Here is a 23,303-nt window from a genome sequence, read left to right on the forward strand (position 1 = left end):
AATGGCTGATCCCAGAGTTGTATCTCCTGGACTCTTCTGCACAAAGAGTGCAGGTTTTGAGCCTCACGAATGCCAGTTGTGCCAAAGGATGTAAAAAACCTACCCACTGCTAATGCAGTAGGTACTGATGCTTTAAATCTCTTACAGCAATACTACTGCCAGCTCCCATGATTTTATTATATACAAACCTCATAATATTAGGTGTTTTCCTAAAGCCTTCAGGATTGAATTCTATTAAGTGGAAATCACAAATTGCATTTAAAAAAACAATAATCGCTTCTAGCTTTCATGGCCACCTGCAGACGTCACTGTAGTGTGACCTTAAGTCTGTAGAAACCAGAGGCAATTAAGAGCTCAGAGGCAGGACTGAGTTTCATGGTTTAATGAGTGATCACATCTCTGCTGAGCAGTGGTAACTTAGCTTGAAGCAAAAGTGATGTAAAACCCCTTAGTTCACAGCTCGGCGACAGAGGTGGCAAATGCTCTGTGCCTTGCTCCTGCAACAGGCTGAGCACGTGCAGGCGGCCGGCTCCTGTGACGCTGCTGCCATGCAGTGACACAACCACGTGCTTACACAGAACCCAACATTTTCATCTTTAAAATCTTGCATTTATTAAAGCTCACCTTCCTCTGATTTGGCAGCACTACTGAACCTTGGAGCAGGAGAGGAGGAGCTGTATCTCATCTCTTCTGTGCTGCAGGTTTCATTTCATATGGAGCCAGTGGCAACGCTTTGTCTTACAGGACTGCCTAATCTTGACACTTCACTGCCTTAAGCCAAAAAATCTCATTTGTTTGGTTTTTTTTTTTATAAAGAAAAGCCTTTCTAAAAAGTCTAGTCAAAAAACAACTCAGGTGCTCTCTGGTTCTTGAAAGCTAAGCTTGAAAACAGATGTTAATTTTCAAAGCATTTACTGAACTAATAACACTGCTGGCAAGAAACACTTTCTGGCATAGCACCAATCAGGGCAGAGGATGAAAGTTAAAACCCACATTGCCCTTCACACTTTTTGTATTTGTTATCAACTCTTGCCTGGTTTTGGCAGCTTTATTTCAGAACCCTGTTAGATGTTTCTCCCCTCCTCCTCTTGTTCTCTCATCCCTCTCCCTCCTTCCCTTCCCCTCTCTCACCCCAAACAAGGTCAAAGAACAAGAAACTCACTTATATAAAAATCCTACTATTCCATCTTATTTTGCCATGTTTTAACCCACCTACTACCTCTCCATTCCTTAACCCAAAAGAAAGATTATATGTAAAATTACAGAAAGAAAAAATAAAATGGCAGGTTGCTGTTATTGCAGCAAAAAAGGGAAAGTAATTTCTACTAAAAATTCCTCAAAAACCCAGCAATTCTCAGCATCTATTTGTGTTTCAGGATTTTTAAAAGAAATAAAGAAATCTTCCATTTTCAGATCTCCACCTTTCTAATAGACCTCATCTTTAAGCATTCTGCTTCCTCTTTGCAAAAAGAAATCTCAATGCCATATGAAGTCAATTAAAGGAAATTTGAGGGCTGAGGCGGATGTAGGATGACCAGATGTCCCTATTTTTCAAACCATGCTGTTCTCCTATGTCTTAAGATTGAATAATCTATTTTTCATCCCCTTCTTAGAAGCCGTTCCTGCCTCTTTTGCCATCAGAGCAGTGCTGAGAAACCCATCCCACTGGCGTGCTTTCCATTTGCCACTGACATAAAAAGCCTGCCTGGGGAAAGCTCCGCTCAGCCCGCAGTGGCAGCACAGGGGCAGGAATGACTGCACGCCTTTTGCGCAGCACAGCCCACAACTGGAAGGAGAGACGCCAATTAAAACATGAGTATTGCTGAATTTTTGGTGCCAAGACCAGCACTGATCTCCAGCGATGAGTCAAGAGACAGCTGTCCTCAATGGAATGAATGTTTATGGAGAAGATAAAGTAGATGAAAACTGTATTGACCCAATATTTACCAAAATTCTGGCTGGCCCCACCCCAGTTAAGTAGTGCTTACACTATTGCATCGTCTTTCCTTGAGTCATGACATGATGTAGTCTGAGGGTGGTGGGGTAATGTGGACACGAACACTGTGGCTATGTTTGGGCACCTGACTGGAGGACATTTAGCTTCCATACTGCTCAAGCACAAGCTTCAGGCTTCCCTGGAAAGGCAGCACTTCGACACAAGCTGAGCTACATACGTTGTTTAAGTGCTGTCCCCGGCAGGCATGCCTCCTAAGTGCTGCTCGCTGCCAGACAATGATCTGTTGCTTTCCCCTAGCCAGCGTGCTGCAGACAGTTCACAGACTCGCAGAACAAGGCAAACAAGCCTTGCTTGGAGCTAGGCTAGGCCCTGCCTTTACAAGTGTTGCTCTGAAGGAGCTCTGCTCGCTTTTGGCAATGCAACCTTGGAACCCAAACTCCGAAAAATGATGAGCTTATTGGATTTTTTTAGCTTATTGCTGTTCAGTTGGCTAACAACTATCTCTGCCTTACTCACCTCCTCCTGATGGGTCACTTACTACTCACTGTACAGCTGAGGGAAGTTGAGGCACAGTGCAGGGAAGGTTAATGTGTACACTAATTTGGGGTGCTCATCTTCCAAGAGCCCTGGCTGAAGGCCCTTCTCTCAGAGCCCTTGGGCTTCTTCATTTTTCACTGACTTCGAGCTGGACCTCACATACCTCAGTTTGGCTGGGATGCAACAACATGGTCACAGAAACACAAGGAAGGAACTAAGCTGTGGACAGGCACAACTCTCGTTCCCTTCCTAAAACGCACAAAGATGCTGAGGTACCTTGAGCAATTTGCGACCTCAATCCTGGCCCCTTCACAGCCGCGACCACCGCAGCGAGGACGAGGGCTGTCACATGAACGTGACCTACACATACAGGAGCCTGTGCTGTCCCCATCTGAATGCTCACACAGTTGCCATGGGGACCAAGGTCCCAGTCTTCCATTTGTCGTCAGGTTTTTCACCTAATTTTAAAAGAATAAAGGTCATTAATAGCAAGTTTACATTTCTGGAGACAGCCCCACAATAGAAATGCCAAACAAAGCTGCTGGGAGGATTAAGATGCAGCTTAGATGGGAGCTGTCTGTGCTTGCGAGCAGGATTCAAAACAGAGGGCTGTTTTCAGACAATGCCGCATCAATATTTACCCTCCAAATTCCACCCCGCATACCTAACGTGTGCGTACAGGCACCCGAGCCGACGCAGCCAGCAGCACACCAGGCGCAAGCATCTATCTGCCACGCCACAAAACCACCACACTCCCTCATCCCACGCTGCACAGCTTCAGCCTTTCAAGCAACACAACGGCCGGTGCTGATTGTCCCCACTCCATTATGCTCCTGCCTCTGCAGTGCTTGGGACTGTTCCTGCAGCATATTTTCCTAGTTAGCATTTGTATAACCATAGTGACCAGCTGAGACCAGGGCCTCGCTGAGTTTGGCCCTGTCCAAACACGCAGTTAGAACTGGCTCCCTTTCTAAGTAGAGCCGTAGCCTAAAAGGCTAAGAGGAGATGGTGGTGACTAGAATTAATGCTGAGGATCACGTAGTGGGCTAAAGAGAAAGAATTAATCTCAAGGCAATTTATAGACCAGACCATGCTGCTATCTGTTTCCTCTGCCCTTTGCTTCATGCCTGTACAGCCCCAAGCAGGCTGGGGCTTGAGCTCCCTGTGCACTGTAAAGAAGTAAAAATACGGTAGTCCTGGCAGACCAAAAGCATGAGAAACAGAACTATTTCAGCCCAGGACCGGTGAAGACCTTCCAGGAGATAGGGTGTCAGAGCTTGCTCCCCTGTGCCTTGTTTTAACCAGTGCTGCTAAGTGAGCCCTCAGCCGAGGGCTGCGGGAGTAAGCTGCTAGGGCCCTTGCCGCCAAGGCTGACTTGAGATTACTGCTGCCTGCTCCTCCTGGGATTGCTCCCGGGCCACCGCTGCCTTCTTCTGCCCGCTCCACTGCCACTGCGAAATCCAGCAACTCCAGGACCATGTCTGGAAAGCCGCCCTGAACGCCCCTGCCCTGGCTTCCCCTCTGCTCCTGACTTCAGAAACACAAGGCAGAAAGACATCCATGCTGGCCCTCCCAAGGTACAACTATTTCCCTGCTACCGTGCAGGACCATGATGCCCTCTCCCTGGTGGCTCCCTCCATCCTCCCACCCCATGTCCCAAAGTGCAGGGCCTCGCAGGCGGGATGGCACGGATGGCAGCTGCCTGCAAGTGGCTCATCCCCACCGGTGTCACCCACGGGGTGGTGGGATGCTCAGCAGCTTTGGTAAAACCGCTGGCAAAGACAAGACTGGACTTGGCCTTGGTGTCACACGCAATGAAGGGTGAAGACAGGAAGAGGCTGGGGCCCTGGTGAACAGCCCTGGCCCAAATCTGAGCCAGCTACCACTGACAAACCCCACTGTGCCATGCTTCACTGAGCTCTGCAGTCAGCAGGATCAGTCCCCTGGGCCGCCCCAGGGGAGAAAATAATTTCTCCTGTTTTACAGACGAGGAAACCGAGGCACGGAGAGGCTGCGAGCTGCTTGGGAGCCACGCAGAGAGCCAACCACAGCCACGGGAGAAGTGCATTCAAACACTTATTCTCCGAAACACGCTGTTCTGTGCTTATTCTCCAAGTCTGACACTACGTTAAACACTCACAATGCACCTCCGGTGGGCTGTCATCTTCCCCTCTCACCCATCTACAGCAGCATCAGAAATATGCAGCAGTGGCATGGAAGTAATTTAGATCTGTTACTGCGCTCATCGGGCTGCAGTCGGGGGGTTTCAAGCATCTGTTGTAAACCTTTGTTTGCAATAGATTATCATGTCGTCATAAAAATTTGCTCTGGGCTGCAGGTTACAAGGCAAGATGCCCAGAGAAGAGAACACTGAGTTTTGTTGTTGTTGTTGAATTTGTTGTTTTAAACATGCATGCAGTCAAAAATCAATACACTTGGGTTGCTGAAAGTCAGGGGGAAAAAAATCAAAAGAACTACTTTGAGATATTTAATACTAGATTTTTATCTCCTTTTTCCTCCTGCCTTACAAAAGTCATAATCCAAGTATTGGATCATTTCTATTCATTTTTGAGCCAGAAAGCCTTGCTGATTCCAGCAGGGAGTTCTGTTCAGAAATCAATGGTATGATATGGCCCGTGGCTTCAATTAAAAAAAAAAGCTGACAAATAATTATTGGCTCATAAGTGATACTGGGAAGCAACCCAAAAATTAAACAAATAAGCAGCCATAACTGAAATGCTGAGATTTATAAACATGTCACGTTGTGAGTGTGGGAAGTTTTTATACTTAAGAAATTACATATGGATTATTATTCCATCTTTAAATTCATAAAAATATCTTCAAAAGAGCAAACTTGGGAAGTGGGATAAAAACCCATATGCATTGATCTTTTTCAGGAATATCTTTACAAGGCAAACCCTTTGTAGCCAACACAGTGCCCATCAGACAGAGAGGACATCTTTTAAAACACGTGATCAAATGCCCTTCTCTCACCTCGCAATATTACCAATTCCAGAGTTCTCGTATTTTATAAACTGCCATACTCCCACCAAAGGCATCACCTTTTTGTTTCTTCCTTTTGCCATCTAAAGGCTCAAGTGCAGGATCTAAAAGTTCAGACTGACCATTCCTACCCCCTGCTACCAGGGTATTTTCAATGTTTATTCTGATATTACAGATAAGGCTAGAAGCATTCCTTGTTCTTTCAATTCATCTATGCTTCTTCTTAGGATTCAGATGTCAACTGCTTATAACTTCGCCAAGTTTTAATTACTTCAGCTGGAAGTTTCCATGTTGGCTGTTTGATAGAAGCTGAAAATTCCTGCAAAATTTCAGTCAAAATATTTCAACCATTTCTAAAATCAAATCTAGGGAAAAAGAATGTCCATAAGTAGCAACCTTTTTCTTGAAACAAACTAGTGTTCAGAGCAAGGAGCTGAACTTTATGTCCTTCTAACACCTTTTTGCAGTTCCCATGAAAAGCCATTCAAATCTGTCTAGGGTATAAAGTCCTTGGGAGGTGGGGACGAAAATTCTCAGTTTTCAGAGACTCAGAGATTTTGATCCTGGCACCTGAAGTCTTCTCTGTGCACTGGGCATGCAGTGTGGGCCAGAGCAGGGTCATCCTGGGCACTGCAGCTCTGAGTGGCTGAGCCCACATGAATTGAGAGCAGGGTAGAAGTCTGCTAGACCCCCCAAAAAAGGAGTGGGGAGATTGGCACTGATTAGCAAGTAAATGGGGTAGCATGGAGCAGATGCCAGATGACTAAGGTAAGGGGTTGCTGGACATGCAGAGTGGGACTGGATGAAGAGCATCATTTGGCTCCCGGTAAGGCCTGTACACTTTATTGGGAATACTCAGTTCCTCACTTGCCAACCACCAACAAGAGTGACCCCATGAGCTTGGCTAATGGAGTTTGTTAGCCAAATCTAAAGTTCCTTTCCTGCTGGTGGCTCATGTTGGCATCAGTAAGATAAAGTAGGATGTGGCTTTTTTCGGTTTTCCTAAAACCAAAAAGCACCTCACTCCCTTCTCCCAAGCCTAAGAATAAACAGCATGCAATCATGTATTCAGAACTCCCTGACATGACACATGCACATACAGGAAAAAGAAGAGCAGCATGTGCAATATGTGTCCTATAATTTCTTAATGTTAAAATGTTTGACATCATTGCAACCTTAGCAACGAACCTTTAGGAGGTTCTGGGTGTTACCTGGTAGTAACATATATTAACCATTGCCCAAGGTACTAGGTTAACACTATATGATTAACACTCTGTCTAAGGTCCCTTAATGTTAAAGCTGGAGAGTAAGAATCTGTGATACAATATAGTGCTGTACGAAGATGTTCAGACTAGCTTTGAACAAGCATGTTTGCACAAGAGCAGCAGTCAAGTTGTGTTAGTGTTGTGGTTGACTCGCACAAATGCCTGGACCCTCTAGGATATAATTCAATAATATGCCAGTTCTGGCTTTAAAAGCTGCTGCATGCCAGTCTCTCAGCTGAGCCAGGACATCTGTTTGTGGGCTAGGCTGCAGAAGAGCTCACTGACATTATCTGGGTCAGGAAAAGTTTACTTGGGAGGGGTGCTTTTAATCTATGCCATGTCACACTTGACTGTGATCTCACATACAGCTGTACCAGCACAGCTGAGCGCCTGGTGCTCAGTCCAGGAAAGTGGGGTGAGAAAAGCCAGGACTTCTTAAGATGGGAACTCATCCAACTAAACTCCCAGACAGGTCTTTTTCAGGAGTGAAATTTGGCACTGGGTCACTGCATTCCCCTACCTTTCCAGTGGTCATTTGCACATGCTGTCCTAGACTCCTGCCTCTGTTGACTACGACCTTTATCGTGCACTGAACACAAGGAAATACTAATGTATTTGCTAATGTAGGTGCTTAAATGAGCCATCCCACTCCACACCAGTGGTGAATTCATTCCAGCGAGGGGCAGAGGAGAAAGAAAAAGAAAGCACTTGCATGTGGATTTTAAACAGCTTGGCAGCCCGTCAGTCAAAGAGCAAAAGGCTGATGTATGCACCAGAATGAGAGCACCTATATGGAAAATAATCTACAATGGAAATGCTAAAACAAATGTAAAACTAGCACCCCAAGAACAGCCAAAGCTCCTGAATATTCTGTGTGTTTTTATGACCTTGAAACAATGATCTGGAGTAGCCTGTTCCCTAGTGTGCACCACAGCAGACATGTTCAAACTAGAGGATTAACACCTCACACACCTATCAACAGACACACGCATTAAGCAGGACGAGATAACAGCATGGGCAATCAAGAAGCACTGCATCCCAATTCAACACAAGAGGGTTATAAACACACAAGCCTCTGAATCCAGCAGTGAAAAACTTAAGCCTGCCAAGCTGAGGATGGATTGAAGTAATGACTAATACTTCCTGGGAAAATATCTGAGAAGTAAGGAAGATAAGGGGAATAAACATCCCAGCACCTCCAGACAGAAACAGTATACTGAAGATATAACCAATCCAGTCCTCTCTCTCTATCTACTGGACTTAGCAGTATTAACATGCTAAGTGACGTTAGATAATAACAATGGACGTTAATGAGAATTTATCACCACGCCACCCCCCCCAATTTATTTAACAAGACTGGTTTTCCTCCCCAGCCACCTTGCAGGAACAGTTCAAGCAGTAGGAATTAAATTTGGCCAGACGGCTTCTGGGGATCACAGCCAGGAACTGGATATTGTCGTCAAAGGTGGGTGGGTGGGTGTGTGGGAAGGGAGCTGGAGAGCCAACTCAAACTGATTCAAGCAGAGACACTTTTTTTTAACTGCTCCATCTGATGAAGACCAGGGCAAGGAAAGAAGACCATCTCCTTGCAATATCATGTAGATTTGGTCTTTGGTCTGCTGAAGTGAGGTTAGAACCCAACAGTCTCTTTCTCATACTCGCTCTCTTGGTTACACTCTCCCCTTCCCTTGTGTTCTCTAGTACATACTGTATCTTTTTGTGCCATCTGCAAACCATCCGTGCATGCCCGGTTTCTCTGCTGTTCACTAGATGCCTCTTCCTGCCTGTGCAAGACTTCTTCACCAGCGTTGTCTCCTGGTCCCAGCTCAGGGATCCAAAAGGAAAATTAACTGAGTGCTGCCCAAGAACGCTGTAGTCAGCTATTCTGATTTCCCCAATGTGCAGGGAAGCCAAGGAGACAGCACAGATTGTGGAGCCGCCCTGAGAAAGCTCAAGTTTCATTTGGGGCTTACATGGTTCTCAGCAGCAGCCCAACAGCATGATCCAATCTTCTTCACTCAAGGCATGGGTGGGCACGAGGAGGACTGAACGATTGCTTTGGGATCCCTCTTTTGAAGCAAACAAATACATTTGGGGTCTCTGTGTTCTACACAAGAGGCTGTGCACAGATAATGGTATGTGCCACTGGGCTCTCCATGCTCTCCCATCAGTCCTCACCAGGCTGCCACACACTCACTTTCCCTCTCTCCTCTACACATACGCACACACTCACACCCCAGTATATATAAAATATTTCCACTCCTTCCACTTACTGGGCACTCAGTAATATTTTGAGTCCACAGGCTCATGTTGGAGCTGTCCTCAATGGTGGTGCATCGCTTCTGCTTGTTATCCCAGCCACAATAGGGGTCTCTGGCTCCTAGGCATTCCCTGCATGTGCAAAGAGAAAAGTTTAAAGCTCTTTAAGACTGTCTAGCTCTGAAGACACATATACAAGTATAGTGCTTGTATATGACAGCTGTCAACTGCACCGAGGCTCAGCAGAAGAAACAATTTCTTCTAAGCAGAGGTTTACCTGCTTGGAAGGGGAGAATGGCTGAATAGAAGGGTGATAGGACACAAAGCAAATATCACTCATAGAAGCTGTAGATTAAAAATCAGTTCACTCCTCTCCAAGGCCTAGGGAAAGAAAATGACTTTACAAATTTTAGTCAAAGAACACTTGTCATTGAGATATCTTTGTGCCCACATGTAATCACTCAGCAGGCCAAATCTCACACAAAGCAACCTCTGTGAGTATGTTTTCTGACACTGTGTCCATCCAAAGGGGTTAGACAAGCAGAATTAGCCAATGGACCAGTAATAAAGGCTTTCTATTAGTCTTGGCCTTTGCTGGAACAATGGTTTCATTTATAATCCCAACATCAAGATGTCAGTTTGGAAAAGTCACAGCAGAACATTATTTCTAAGCTTTTGGCTGCTTTGAACACTGCAGTATTCATTTTCCTCCTGAATCCATATTTACAGGCTAAGTGTGTGTTCCCAACATGTGAGCTGCTAAAGAAAAATAACTAGGGTTACTACTGCCACTAAACAGAGAAGGTCAGTCACAGAATTAGTCTGTACTGATAAAATTCAGCTGTATTAGTTGTTCCCATGAGTTGATTTCAAATTGTTAATTTTCATTAAGAAAACATAACAATACAAGCCACATCATGCATGTATTAGTGAAAGACAAAGAAGAGAGGACTAAACCTAAAAAGATTCGCAACATTATTTTTTATTCCAATGATCCATTCTCTTCCATCACACAAAAGGCTGATAGGATCTTTCTGAAAGTCCCAAATGATTTGAAAACTGCCAATTAGACAGCAGCAAGGGACCAAGGGGAAAAAATCAGTTCAAGAAGCTAAACAGGAGAGTAATAAAATTTTTTCTAAGGGTAGGTATCAGTATGATAAATGAAACATCAATAAAAAAAAAAAATCAAATGCAATGAGATGTGAACTGTTGCCTCCCAGAAATCTTTGAAATCCTATTAGCCTGTAATCAGCTGCAAATGAAAAAGCAAGTCCCTTAAGCACAGCTCAAAACACTCTATCAGTCTGTACTGACTCCACAGCCATTTGCCCCAAAGTAAACACTAGACTGTTTTGCTGTCTGATACCCATTGCTTTATATATGTGTGTATATATATATATACATACACATGTGTATATATTATATTTTAATTATGAATTTCCAGTTTGGTCCTACATGGCAACTCCTACATTTCCTCTACTAAAGATTTCACACACAGAGTTGTAAGGAACTTTATCTTTCATGCTTAGGAAGGTAGTTACAATGACTCTCTCTACTACATTTTTCCTTCAGCTGCTTCAGCACACCCAAGGAAAAGGCAAAGATGACTTTGTCCCAGCCCCAGGCAACAGAACATCAAATATTTGCCTAGAAAAGACTCGGGATCCTCAGTCCAAGGACACAGAAGGGACACCTGCTGCTTTGCTCATTATTCTGGCTAAGGACCCCCATCCTGCTGTTTTGGCAGCCCCCACCACCCTCACCTATGACCTGGGGCTGCCACCACATCCAGAGCTGCCTTTGCCGTCTAGCAGTCCCTCAGCAAGGGCAGCACCGAGTTAATTATGGAGCAGACACCCGGGCATCTGCCCACCCTCTTGGCAACTTGGCACTTCAGGAAGAAACTGGGCAGTTTCTAGATAAGAAGAAGAAGAAGAAGAAGAAGAAGAAGAAGAGAAGCAACGGGGGGGGGGGGGGGGGAAGAAAAAAGCCCCTGCTTTTAGTTAGAGCGCCTTTTGGTCAGGCTTTCAGACCCTGACACCGTGTACACGCTATTGTTTCCAACTGCATGAAGCCATTTCGCTGGGCACCCAGCGAGTTGAGAGAGGTCATTGTAATTCATAACAGGGAAGGCTGTTGTGAGCATCACCCTATTATGATACACATTTTCTCTGAATTTAATTTATAGGAAAACATGTGCTGCATAAATTCAGGAAATAATCTCCATATGTTCTGTGCTGCAGCCCTCAGCCACTCCGCAGGCTGCAATATATCCCGGTTAGGCACTGACCACTTTGCTGGCACTATCATAATGTATGTCATGTAGCTAATGTGCTGCTCTTGGCTGAGAGTGGCGAGCTACAGATCCCTAACGGTGCACTCAATGAATCACAGCCTGCGGTCCCCTGCCGCTGCCACTGACCCCCAGCTGATGGGCCATCAGTAACCGAGCTGCAGAGCCGCCAGAAGGCCATGATGCTGGGCCCCGGGAAAAGCCCGGTGCAGTGCTTGTTGGCGGGGAGCTACATCCATCCCGCGCTCTGCATCCTGGGTGTAATGAATTCCTACCCAGCCTGGGCTCCGCTGGGTTGTCAAAACGCGCACTCTGTAATTTAACAACCATCAAAGTCCGGGACTTCTCCCCATCTGACGGCAGGCCCTCAAAACCATTTGAAATCTAAAAACAAAATAGCTATGCTGGTTGCCTCCCTTCAGGATTCAGAGCCCACTCATCTGCCTCAACTCTGGTGAGAAACCTATTATATCAGCTGACAGCGATAAACTTAAGGGTGAGGAGGAATGTATTTACTTACACACAATTTGCTCCATTTTTTTTTCCTTTTGTAAGCAGGAAAAGCATTACAATGTGCATTACTGCAAGAGAATAACATTTCTGGCAAATACTTTAAGTGAACACTTCAAAATCCACCCTAATTTATATCCTTACCATATCTTTAGAATATATATCACTATTTATGTCATTAAAAGATAAAAACTCACCAGCAAACACACACCAAAAGACAAATACAGGTATGCATACATGCATGCACAGATCAAAATGCTTCAGAAATATGCTGTCATTCTTAGCAGACCAGGCACCATGGTGTGGAAAAAATGTAAAGATATCACAGCATTTCCCTGTGCTCAGAACACAAATTGAAATGTTTACATGTAAATACCATTTCGTATTATGACACCACTGAAAAGTCTCACACAGGCTGCGGGACCCCAAGTCTCTCAGGGCAGTATTTAAATACTGTGAAATGAGATACAAAGGAGTTTACATGCTTAAATGAAATTCTGATGTTTCAAAGGCAATGGGACTTCTGCCACTGGCTCGGTGGGGCCAGATTTCATACCATACATACAGGGAACACCACACTTAGGTCTCCTCAGTGGCAGGCTGGGAATGACTCAAGGAACTAATGACACACTATTGTCTCCCATCATAATCCACACAGGTAGAGGGAACCTATTATCCTAGAAGACTACCCGAGCATAGCAGGTTAACACTGGCTATATTAATGCTAATGACTTAGTTAATGAAATCCCACAAAGTGGGATGCTTGTGGAAGTAAGACGGTGATGATACCACACAGTCCGTGTCCCCAGTTCCCCTCTGGCTGTCTACTAATCGTAGCGTATTCGGTGAGGACTCGGGAGAATACCTCTTGACGGGTATCTAAGAGGTTGGATTTATTATGACAGGGCATTATCATCAATTGCGATTCACTTTAATTCATTGCCTCGCAATAAATGTCTTATCTGAGGCATAAAGGCATACACTGAAAATGCTCAATTGAAAAACAATTTCATTTGTATCTCCTATTCAAGGTATTTTTTTCTCCGGTTCCTTATTCTCACTTACCAAGGACATTTGCATGAAAATAAGATCTTACTCATAAGAGCTCACCTGCTGCCTTCTGTTTGGGAGCTGTAAGCCTCCTTGTTGTTGGCTGTTGCAATCATTTCTACAGCAGTGATCTGGGATAACACAAAGGATTAAGAGTCTGCAAGTGGGGCACTATCCACAGCCCACTGAAGTCAATGGAAACTCTTGCCTATGACTCAAAGGAGTTTTTATGGGGCCTTTGAAGCCTGGCATTGCTGAGGCTTCACTAATAACATGTGCTGTAAAAAGGCTTCTGCTTCCAAGATGCTGGTCCTGCCCAAGATCTCCTTTCTTGTAATAGCCTGAATGACGTCTTCTTTCAGAATCTTCATTAAAGCTTAAACGTCTGTAGTTCAAAAGTTTTTCATTCCCTCTTTCATTTCCTCTGGGTCTAGATAACTTCATCTTTTGGTCATTTTTCCCTGAGAGTTAAAACTTCAGACTGTGTAATAAATGGATCATCAAATCAATAGAACCAGACCCAAGACATTAGGCTTTGACAGACCAAAAGGAAGAAAGAATTACTAGAGCGTCTTCCCATTCTTACTACCAGACAGAAGACACACAAAAATGCCATTTTGTACCAAAAGCCACAAAACTGTCATCCAGAGCATTCACACCGAAGGACTCTGCTCCTATCATCTGCCAGGACGTGCTTGCTCTCCCAGTTTGTGTTTCCTCTCTTTTCATTTACCTCTTTTTCTCTCCTCTTTGATGACTAAAAGCAAACAGGAATGGAACGACAGGACGTGATGATCTGCAGAGGCAGGGCTCTGCAGGGCAGACCCAAAGACTGCGAAGCTCCCTTCCCAAACTGTGTTTGCTCACAAAACCCTGTCACTGCTCCAGGAGAGGGTTCTGCATTTTTGCTGGTGAGTTAGGAACCTGCAGTGAACATCACGTTCGCCAGGGAGATACGATAACTGTCACAGCACCTAGTCCTTTAAACCCCCATGCCCATCACCGGTTAGTTCATTAGAGGCACAGAGATAGCAGCGCTATCAACTGGTGCAGTGCAAACATTTATAAGCCTGATCCTGCAAGGCACTGAGCAACACTCATCTGTGCTCAGCATCTCAGGAGCATGGGGAGCACCAGAGTTCGCCTTGCTTTTTGGGGGAATAAGACCTCAGAATTTCACACTGGTTTGTTGCACTCTGAGCAGTTAACTCCGAGGGAACAGCCCTTTGCAAGCAATAAGGGGGTCTTAGCTGTGCCTGTTAGTTGCAAGCATGAGGCTGTGTTTGGCAGACAGGCATTTCCTGACAAGGTTAGCTTACTGTCCCATTGCTATCAACCTGCAGAGGGGATGAACTAAACAAATAATCATATTAGCTTCCAGCCAACCAAATCATAATTACTGACAACCTCAATAGCCTGTGCAAGGAAGAGCGGACTTCTGTCTTCCCTAAAGCCAGATGGCATGAAAAGAGAAGAATAAGAATCAAAAGGATGTTCGTGGCTTAAGAAAATAAGATTAGAAAGGGGGGAAAAGCACCGGACCTTCAAACAATTCCTCTAATTTTGATACCTTTAAAAATTCAAACTGCAGAGATGAGTTAGTGATCTGTACAAATCCATTATCTTTCCCCACTGAGAAGAGAAGCCAAGTGGAACTGAGCTGCTTTAGTCAGATGCTGGTCAAGTAGCAGCTTCATTTCTCAGCTCGTGAATACAACATATTCCGTGCCAGATGCTGCTGCCCTTTCCTCAAGATGAGTAGCCACATACTTCATAAGCAATTAATGGGGCTATTTGTGGAGCAAGGCACTACTCGGGAAGAGCGTACTACAGCTCACAGGTACCACCACTGTGAGGGCTCCTGTTGATGTTAATCTGGATGGACAAGGTTTGGTATTTTGGCATTTGATATTGGACACAGAGGCAGAGAAGCTGAAGTGTGCATGTGTTGTGTGTGTGTGTAATTTATCACCCACACACGCTTAGCATCAGTGATTGCTGCTCTGCACATGGTTTGTTTTGAATGCATAAATTAAAGCCAAGGTGTAAAACGACCTCTAAAACTGAAGTCCGTTTATGAGCCAAACACATGTAACTTATTTGAAAGAAGCAGTGCAGAGACAGAGGATTTTCAGAGGCAGTTTCACCTCATTTTCCTTTCCACATCAGGGACCTTGGCTTGCTAGTTTCCACCTCCTGCCCTACCATTTTCAATACCACTTTAATCGATTGTGGTTTATAGATTATGGCCTCACGCAATCTACACAACAAACTATTCCATTTTTTACTTTCTGACATCCCATTCCATCATCTTTTAGCAACAGTGACTTCTTTATTGGATAGGTGTTTATTTTTATTTTTAAAGCTGTGAAATAAAACAACATTGCATTTATTCAAATATGAAGACTAATGCCACCCTGAGAAAAATTCTGATTAAATCTGGATTTATGTTTACATCAGTAAAGCAGGTTATTAAAAAAAATGAATAAGTGTTCCTTCACAAACACTATTGGAAACTCTTGTCACTGTGCCAAACAAAGCTGACCTCTAATAAAAACAAAAGTACAGAGGGCCTCTGACTACCAGTGATGGGATCAGTCATCCACAAGAAAACTCAGATACTATTAAAGTCCTAATGAAAGGAATAGCCAGAAGGAATTCCTGAACGCCGGCACTTTTCACGTTTGTCTGGATTGCGAAGCACAACCATTTCCTAGCCTCAGCAGGCTTTTGAGCCTTAAGAAAACATGCCCCCCAGGGCTGCCATATGGAAAGAGGCAGAGGGGACTAGACATCCTTTTGGAAAGGCAGCTTGGGCAAATCAGTGCACTCAAGTGTTATTCCCTGTCTTTGCCCTGTGTCAGTCAGTGTCTGGAGGTGACTGTCAGATTAAGATGTGCTCTGCTCCTGCATTTCTGCTCTGGGGTTGCAGATCTGAGACTTCTGTGTGAACATGGCAAATTCCTGTAGTCTGGTGGCATAGGTGGATACAAAGAGTGGTTTAGGTAAGAGCAAATCCACTGTAAGAGACACAGACAGGTGCTTTATGTAGCCTCTGCAAGATGCTGATGATTTAAGAACACAAATTATGCTAAAATGGAAACTTAGGAAGGGAAAGAAAACTGCAAAGGCAGGAAACTTAGAAAGAAATGTGAGTGATGATAAAGAAACCTGAAAAGAGTCTACAGTTGTTCACCCAGGCTGCACAAAGCAATCCATATTCAAGCAGCTCCTTTGTGAAAGTTGGATTTTGTTAGGCTCTGGGTAATTATTTTCTGCTCAACAAGATGTAGATTCAACTAGACAGAGCCTTTGTAGATTAATGTATGTTGAAAAAGGCAAATAAATATTAGACCACCTACTACACTCTGAGGATCTAACACATCTCTTGTCCAATGCAGGGCTATTTTAGCATTGCATAAGGGCCGAAATGGTCTTGCCAACATATTCCCCATTGCTTTTTCCCATGTAGTTATAAAAATGCCATCAAGCAATGTCCATTCCACTTTTTAACAAGAGACAACATCACTTAAGTAAATGGATATTCTTGAAATCCAGCCCTATCCATTTGCAGACTGGAGTGTTCCCATAAATCTACAGTACTTAGGTATTTTGACATGTAAAAGACACCAGACAGTACAATATTATGTTTTTCTACAACCCATACATATTTTATGTGCTTATATGTACTTAAATTTAAACTTAAACCAACAATAACAAATTTGCTTTGGCTCCAGATACTTCCTCCTCCCCAAACAGGTAAAACAGCCCATCTCCTAATAAAAAGTTAATGATGCATCTGTAGCAATATATTCATTCGGTATTAACATTGGACACATTAGTGTTTTACATTGCAAATGCTGGCTGGAAGTTTGAGACATGAAGCAAACCACCCATGGCAGCAGTAAGGCTGTAGACTCTTTGCATCAGGAGCCATATCACTGAATATGACCATTGCCTAGAATACAAATCTTATGACATAATAGTAGCAAATTGCAAGAATTGACAGATGCAATGGATATCTGCCCTGGGGCTTGCTGGTAGCTTTAGTTATTAATCTTGTTTGTATAACAATAGCATCAATGTCATCCTAACATTACATATTCCAAGAAAACTACCTGCTTTCCTGTCAGTCGCCACTGTGTTGAAACAAATTTCACATAGCCCACCTAGCAGGCATCAGATGGTAATGACTTTTAGACATCATTGATCTGAGTTGGCCTAAAGCCAGCCTGCTAGAGGTAAAAGGATCCATACGCTAAATCGTTCCCGATCTTGCGAGCTAAGTCATGTTGGCAGTATGCTTTAAAAATAAGGAGCAAACAAAAGCCCTTGGGACATTCAACCTCCCCGCTTTTTCCTCCCTCCTAGCAAATCCAAAGCCCCCCAAAACAAACTGGCAACCTGGTCATGATAGTAAGGAGACAAAAGGCACTGAGCCCTGAAATTAGCTGATTTTGTTTGGCTTTTTCTGAAGTGACCTTCATCTATTTCAGCAGTAGTATAACCGCAGACTCTGGCTACTGCTAAATTCCCCTTCTGCCACAGTACCATTCACTTGGGGCCATTTACATAGTTTGGAGCTAAAAGTGGGAGCCTAAAAGCTTACAGGCAGTTTAAAATGAATGTAAAGCATGTCATCGGTTTAAGCATTTAATAGAAATGGGAAAAACTGTAATAATTCATCTGGTTCAGAGCAGAGCCCCTTTCCACTCTTTCATTCCTGTGTCCTCTCTTTTTCAGTGATGCAAACACCAGCAATTTCAGCACAGGCTTATTCCTCAAACTCAACCTCTTGCTGGTTTCCCTACTGGCCCCACATTGCATTCCTCTCCTCCCTGTTATTTGTGATTCCTTCATACTTAAATGACATCTACAAAGTATGCTATTTTCTTTCTTCCATGCCATTAAAGATAACGTCAAATAAGATGAAACTGAAAACCAATCTCTCTGGCATCTTACTGGAAACATGCCCCTGCTCCCTACATTACCGCTTACCCTTGCCTTCTTTTTTTCCAATTTCAGACACATGTGGCTACGTTCCTTTCCCAGACAGTTCAAATGAAGCTCTTCAGCTGCTATCCTGAAATCCGGGTTTCTTAGACCTGTACCATCCCCTCACATCCTTAAGGTCCATATCCTGCAAATAGTGTCGATGCGCTTAACTTTACATATATAAGCAGCTACATTAAAGAAAATGGGAGTAATTGCCTGCTACAGCAGATGCAAATGTGTTTTCAGGATAGAGAAAATGGTATAATTTCGTACTTCTATTTAAAGAACACAGATCCATTTCATCTACCAAACTTCATTCTTTCCAAGAGCTTTAGTGATCATGGTTCTGTTTGATGTCTTCATTCTCTGTCAGTGGGAGTCTCGCTATTTACTTAAATGAAACCAGAATGCCAAACCAGATGTTTAGTGATTTATTCTGATGTATTATTGGGTACCGTGGATGACAAAACATTGGGCTGAGCACTCTCCTTTCTGCCTATGAAGTCTTCCAAAGCTTTTCAATGTTATTGGTGGCACAATAATTAGCTAATTCCCTTAATTTTGGAGAGGCCGTATCAGCCAAAGCAGATGGAAATCGATGATTATGCTTGATCACAACATTTTTGTAGGCTGTTACCTTTCCTTTTGCTTCTGTTTTTAAAAGGATGTTCAATGCGCTGGATATTTTTTAAAACTCTCAGGGAGAAGATTTTCAAAACAAAATCTGGGCCAGATTTTCAACAGCCTCAGCTCAGAAGAAGGGGCTGGATTTTCAAGGTCTTTGATGAACAATCTGGCCATCAGCGTCACCTCAGTGATCTGCTCGACGCTGGGCTTCACTGAGCAACAGTCTCTGCTTTGTTGCCTCCCCTACTGCTTTTAACATTTTCTCTCCCACGCTTTTTACCCAACAATAGTTCCTTGTTTGTCCTTTGAGGAATTATCATCATTCTGATGAAGAGGTCAGAGGATTTCCAGGCCATATTCAATTTACTCTTTCCCCCAAACTGGGAAATTTTTAGATCTCTTCCCAGACTGTATTATTCCTCCAATTAAGTTCCCCAGCAGTTTCACTCCTGAAATCTGGCAATTCTGTAATTCTGGTTTTGCAGTCCTAAATTCAAGTGCTTCATTCCTTTGTTACAGAGGATTTTGCACCATGTAAGGAGTAAAAAACAGAATAAAATAACAATAACCACCAAAGCAATCCTCCATACAATATCTCAACCCCCTTAAAGTGTAGTGTGGACGTGGTACAGGGACCATGCTTGGAGCTCCAGTTTTGCACTTTGGAGAAAGACAGCACAAAACTCTCTGCTTCTTTACCGCGGCTGCTGACCCTTTTTTTCCAAAAACTCCCTGGAGCCATTTCAGGAGTTACTCACCTATACGTACTTAGTTGTCTGATCACTGGCCCAGAGCTATTTAGAGGTGAATTGTGTTTCTCACACAGATCTCAAGTCAGCAAATAAGAGTACTTGTCAGCCGAGTCATTTCTGCTAGCTTTGCATTAAGCACCATGGCTGGAGGGGATGTACGGCAGAATTTAGGCCAAGTAGGAGGGCAAAAGCTCAGCATCACTCAACAGCAAACTCCATGCAACCGGGCCAAAAAAGCAGGCAGAGTTCAAATGAGAGCGTGTCATAGCTGCATGCAAGAAGATCTGGCTCTCCCCATAGCCTCGGAAGCAGGAGTATCTCCACTGGCATGAGGTTGACCTGAGGTGTCACTCACACAACCTGATGGGATACCCACACGTGAGCACAGCACGACAGGGAGAGGACAGGCAAGACAAACTATTCTCAGAACCACAGTGTACATCCCAAAATTGCAACCTGCATCATGCGAAGTGCAAATTTTATGCGGAAAACTGGATGGAGGAAAAGGAAAGCAAGAATATCAACATAAATTAAAATAATATCCATTAAAATAAACTGCTCAGGACAGGGAGAGCAGAAAAGGTGGGTATTCAAGAGACCCTCTGGTCTCATTCCCAAACACATTTTCCTTTCCTCATTTGAATGTGTAATCAAAAAAATGTCTACAAAATCACTCCAAGGCCTGCCTCTGCGTTTCTGTCTGCTCAGAGGCCCATGGTCCTGATGCTCCAAAGCGGCAATACAAAGAGATCACAAAGTGTTCCCTGCAACAACCAGCTTCATTTTCCTACCTGTTCGATTGCAGTTCCTAAAATTAATAATCTCACCCCGCTCTTTGAAAAGATTACTAAACTACCCCTACAGATATGAAGTCCTCACCTCTCTAAAATTCAGATTCAGGATTTTGTTCAGACACATTCTAAAGATATGGTGGTGTCAGTGATAAAGCTGCTGCGCTGGCTCTCCAAATATCCCTCCCCAAAGCTTGGGGGCAACTTGAGGTAAAAATCCAAGCTCATTTGAAAATTGTAGGGAGGTTACAAAGATTTCAAAGCCATGCAAAATCCAACAGCAAGCACAGCCAAGCTACCACCCAGCAAAGCAGCCTTCAAAACACGCTGCATGTTCAAAGGGCTCGTAGGTTTTCCTCGTGTTGAGCATCTTTCTAACAGTCTCCAGTGAGAGTGGGGAACGGCAGCACTGAAGCACAACAGGAAAACACACGCACAAGGCAAGGTCCCTGCAGCCAAGTCCAGCCTGTAAATTTGGGCAGCTGACATTACAGATGTTTTCCCATTGCCCTGTTGCTAAGACTGGCTGTTCTGAAAAGACAGATTGAGACAGGTCAGTGGGCACACACAAAACACTGCTCAGACACCTAGAAATACATTGGGTCAATGAACTACATCAAGACATGGGACTAGGTTTCTGGTCACCATTTAAGAGATTAAATTGATGCTGTGTCAATAAACAAACAGTAAAGGAGATGGCAGAAATCTTTTTCCTTTTCCATCTCTTCCTTTCGCTGCTACTTTTTCCTCTGCCCCATTTCTGAGCCTCAGTACCAAGCCCCAAGGTTTTAAAGCAGCACAGCAGCAAGGATTGCTGGAGGGGATCAATGCTAGGATCAATTTTCTCTGATACATGATAGCCTGTTCCAGGGAGAAGGGAGAAGGCAGGGTGAAGGCAAGAGCTCTATATCAGCAATCACGAACCCACATCAGCCCCCAGGGTGTAAAAGGCTGCAAAGTTTCCTGATAACATAGGGCAGAGCCAAAGAAAACAAACAATGTTGTGGTATTCCTGCCTGGGAGGCACAAATTCTCCATCACCTCCAAGCTTCCTGAGCCCCCATCAAAACGATTACATTATAAAAACTGCTGAAACCAGAGCTTTTCAGGGAGGCCAGTCAAGAAGTCACAGCACGACAAAAAAGTAAGCAGGGGGTGTTGTAGGGGTGGGAGCCCTTCTTCCCGTGGTGGCTGTATATTGGCATGTATTAAACATAGACACAACAATAAGCAATAAATCACAGCCCAGGAGAAGTGCCAGGTGGAATGCACTGGAGGAAATTAAAACATCCTTCTCGATACAGTTCAGTATTGAAAGAAATACAAAGGAGGCCAAGTTGACTTATCACCTACATAGCCAGGATGCTAAGGGCAAAAAGGGTTCCAACATTTGCAGCTGAAAAATTCGCAGTTGAATAATTTCCTACAAAAAAGAGCTTAGCTTAAAAAGTAATAATAATATAACAAACATCCTTTTAAACAAACAAATAAATAATGGCCTTCCTTGGCTTTCCTAAGTTTCCTTCCTTTTTTCCTCCTTTTTTCAAATGCACAGTCCCTCCATGAGACTCAGCCATGGGGCAAAGGATCCATTGCAATGTAAACAAGTACACTAGCTGGCTGGCACCTGAATTCAGCAAATTCTGACCTCCCACATCACCAAACGTATGCACTCACCATGCTGCCAGGAGATCCTACCTCATGTACTTTGGTATTGCCCAGTGGCTGGCTTAAATTGCCTAAAAGTATCACGAAAGTAGTCAAGAGAGGCAGAGTTTGAGTCTCCATCCCCCAAAGAGCTGGACCGCTTCCTTATTTCACTGAAAAATGCCTCCAGAAAGTTTGTTTTAAGAAAACCCCAGCATTTGTACACAAGCTTCCCAGTAATGTCAGCCAGGACTCAGTGCCGTACAATGCATAAAACAGGCTGCTTGTGGCTACCAGCAGGCAAGGGAACTTCTTTGGAGCCCAGTTTTTGTTAAGCTTATACTAGCAGGGCACTGCTCTGTGGCCCTCAGGTCCTAAATTGATGGTGCTCCCGTGAGGTACCCCCACCCATCTGCCCTCCAGGCACCACTGCTTTTTCCCAGCTTGTCCCTTTTTTAGGCAGTTGAGCAAACCTCCACCATTTGAGTTTTAATGGAATTGTCATACAAAGTACTTACGCAGGCTGAAACTGGGACACGATCTATAAATTACCGGAAAGCTGAACTCAAGATTAGGAAAAGAAAGAAAAGGAAGAACTCATTTCTCTTGAAACTGGATCATATATATGTATATACACATAAATATTCTCAAACTGAAACTCTCCAGGACAGCCTGAAGAGGACAGCTGTTATGTTCTACCTTTTTAAATCTCTGCTTTTAAGGGCTGAAGACAGGATGGCATTTTCCAACTGTGGTTCTCTTTCTCTTACTGAACACTTTTGTGTCAGCCTGTCTGTATAAGCAACTAAACCTTTACACATTAAACACTTCTGTGTCAAACTTGCAGTAATGACCAAGTTACATTTTCTGAAAGGGATAATTAAGAGGTTCAGTGAAAATAGAAAGAGCTGGTATTTTTATATTTAGACAGACATGAATTTAGTACAAGCTGATAGATAAACTCTACTTGTTGAAAATAAAATGATGGTGACATTTTCTGTATCAGGGTTTTTTTGGCAAGAGAACAGGGACATCTTGCAGTAGGCCATGAAAGAGGGAATCCGTTTAGACATTGCTAACAAAATCCTTCCTCTTGTCTAGCACGGAGGACATCAGTTTCAGACAAAACTCTAGTCAAGTAAAGCAAGGCAAAGGCAAGAGAGGAAAAGGAAGAATGTTTTTAAGAGATGTAAACAAGCAGTTACCCACAGCAGACCCCACTACACACTCAGGGAGATTATTTGAGCATATGTCTCCATCAGTTGGTAACACACTCTTTCACCTGCTTAAATAGGGGGATACCATTTGGATACAGAAACCTTCTACATACATTTCTGGGTGGAACACTGCTCCGGAGCCAGGGCTGACAACTAAAAAAAGGTCTTTTTTCCTACTCCCTTTAAAAGGTACAATCAAGGCAGAGAATCTACCCAGGTGTAAGGGGTGTCACACATAGTTGAGATGAGCTATTGGATTCCAAAAGCAATAACAAGTTGCCATGCAGCCCAGCCCTGCCTCATCAGATGTTTGCGAGGTGATCACTCGGATAAGCCAGGATATGCTGGCTGCAGCCCAAATTCAGAAACCTGCAGCCATACTGCCAATAAGAACTAC

The 23,303-nt window shown here is 43.8% G+C and overlaps 1 protein-coding gene across 3 annotated transcripts in view; it reads right to left on the reverse strand.

The window, feature by feature from the left end:
• The window catches only part of SEMA5B (semaphorin 5B), a 283,502-nt gene that overhangs the window by 35,678 nt on the left and 224,521 nt on the right, over nt 1-23,303 (reverse strand). For all 3 annotated transcript variants that reach the window (XM_052792870.1, XM_052792869.1, XM_052792871.1), the window contains 2 exons: nt 9,036-9,153; nt 2,771-2,952 (listed from right to left, as the gene is read on the reverse strand). In XM_052792870.1, the coding sequence (XP_052648830.1) occupies nt 2,771-2,952; nt 9,036-9,153 (300 nt within the window). The remainder of the gene's footprint in view (nt 1-2,770; nt 2,953-9,035; nt 9,154-23,303) is intronic.

Source organism: Harpia harpyja, chromosome 7 (genome assembly GCF_026419915.1).
Source record: "Harpia harpyja isolate bHarHar1 chromosome 7, bHarHar1 primary haplotype, whole genome shotgun sequence".
Lineage (NCBI taxonomy): Eukaryota > Metazoa > Chordata > Aves > Accipitriformes > Accipitridae > Harpia > Harpia harpyja.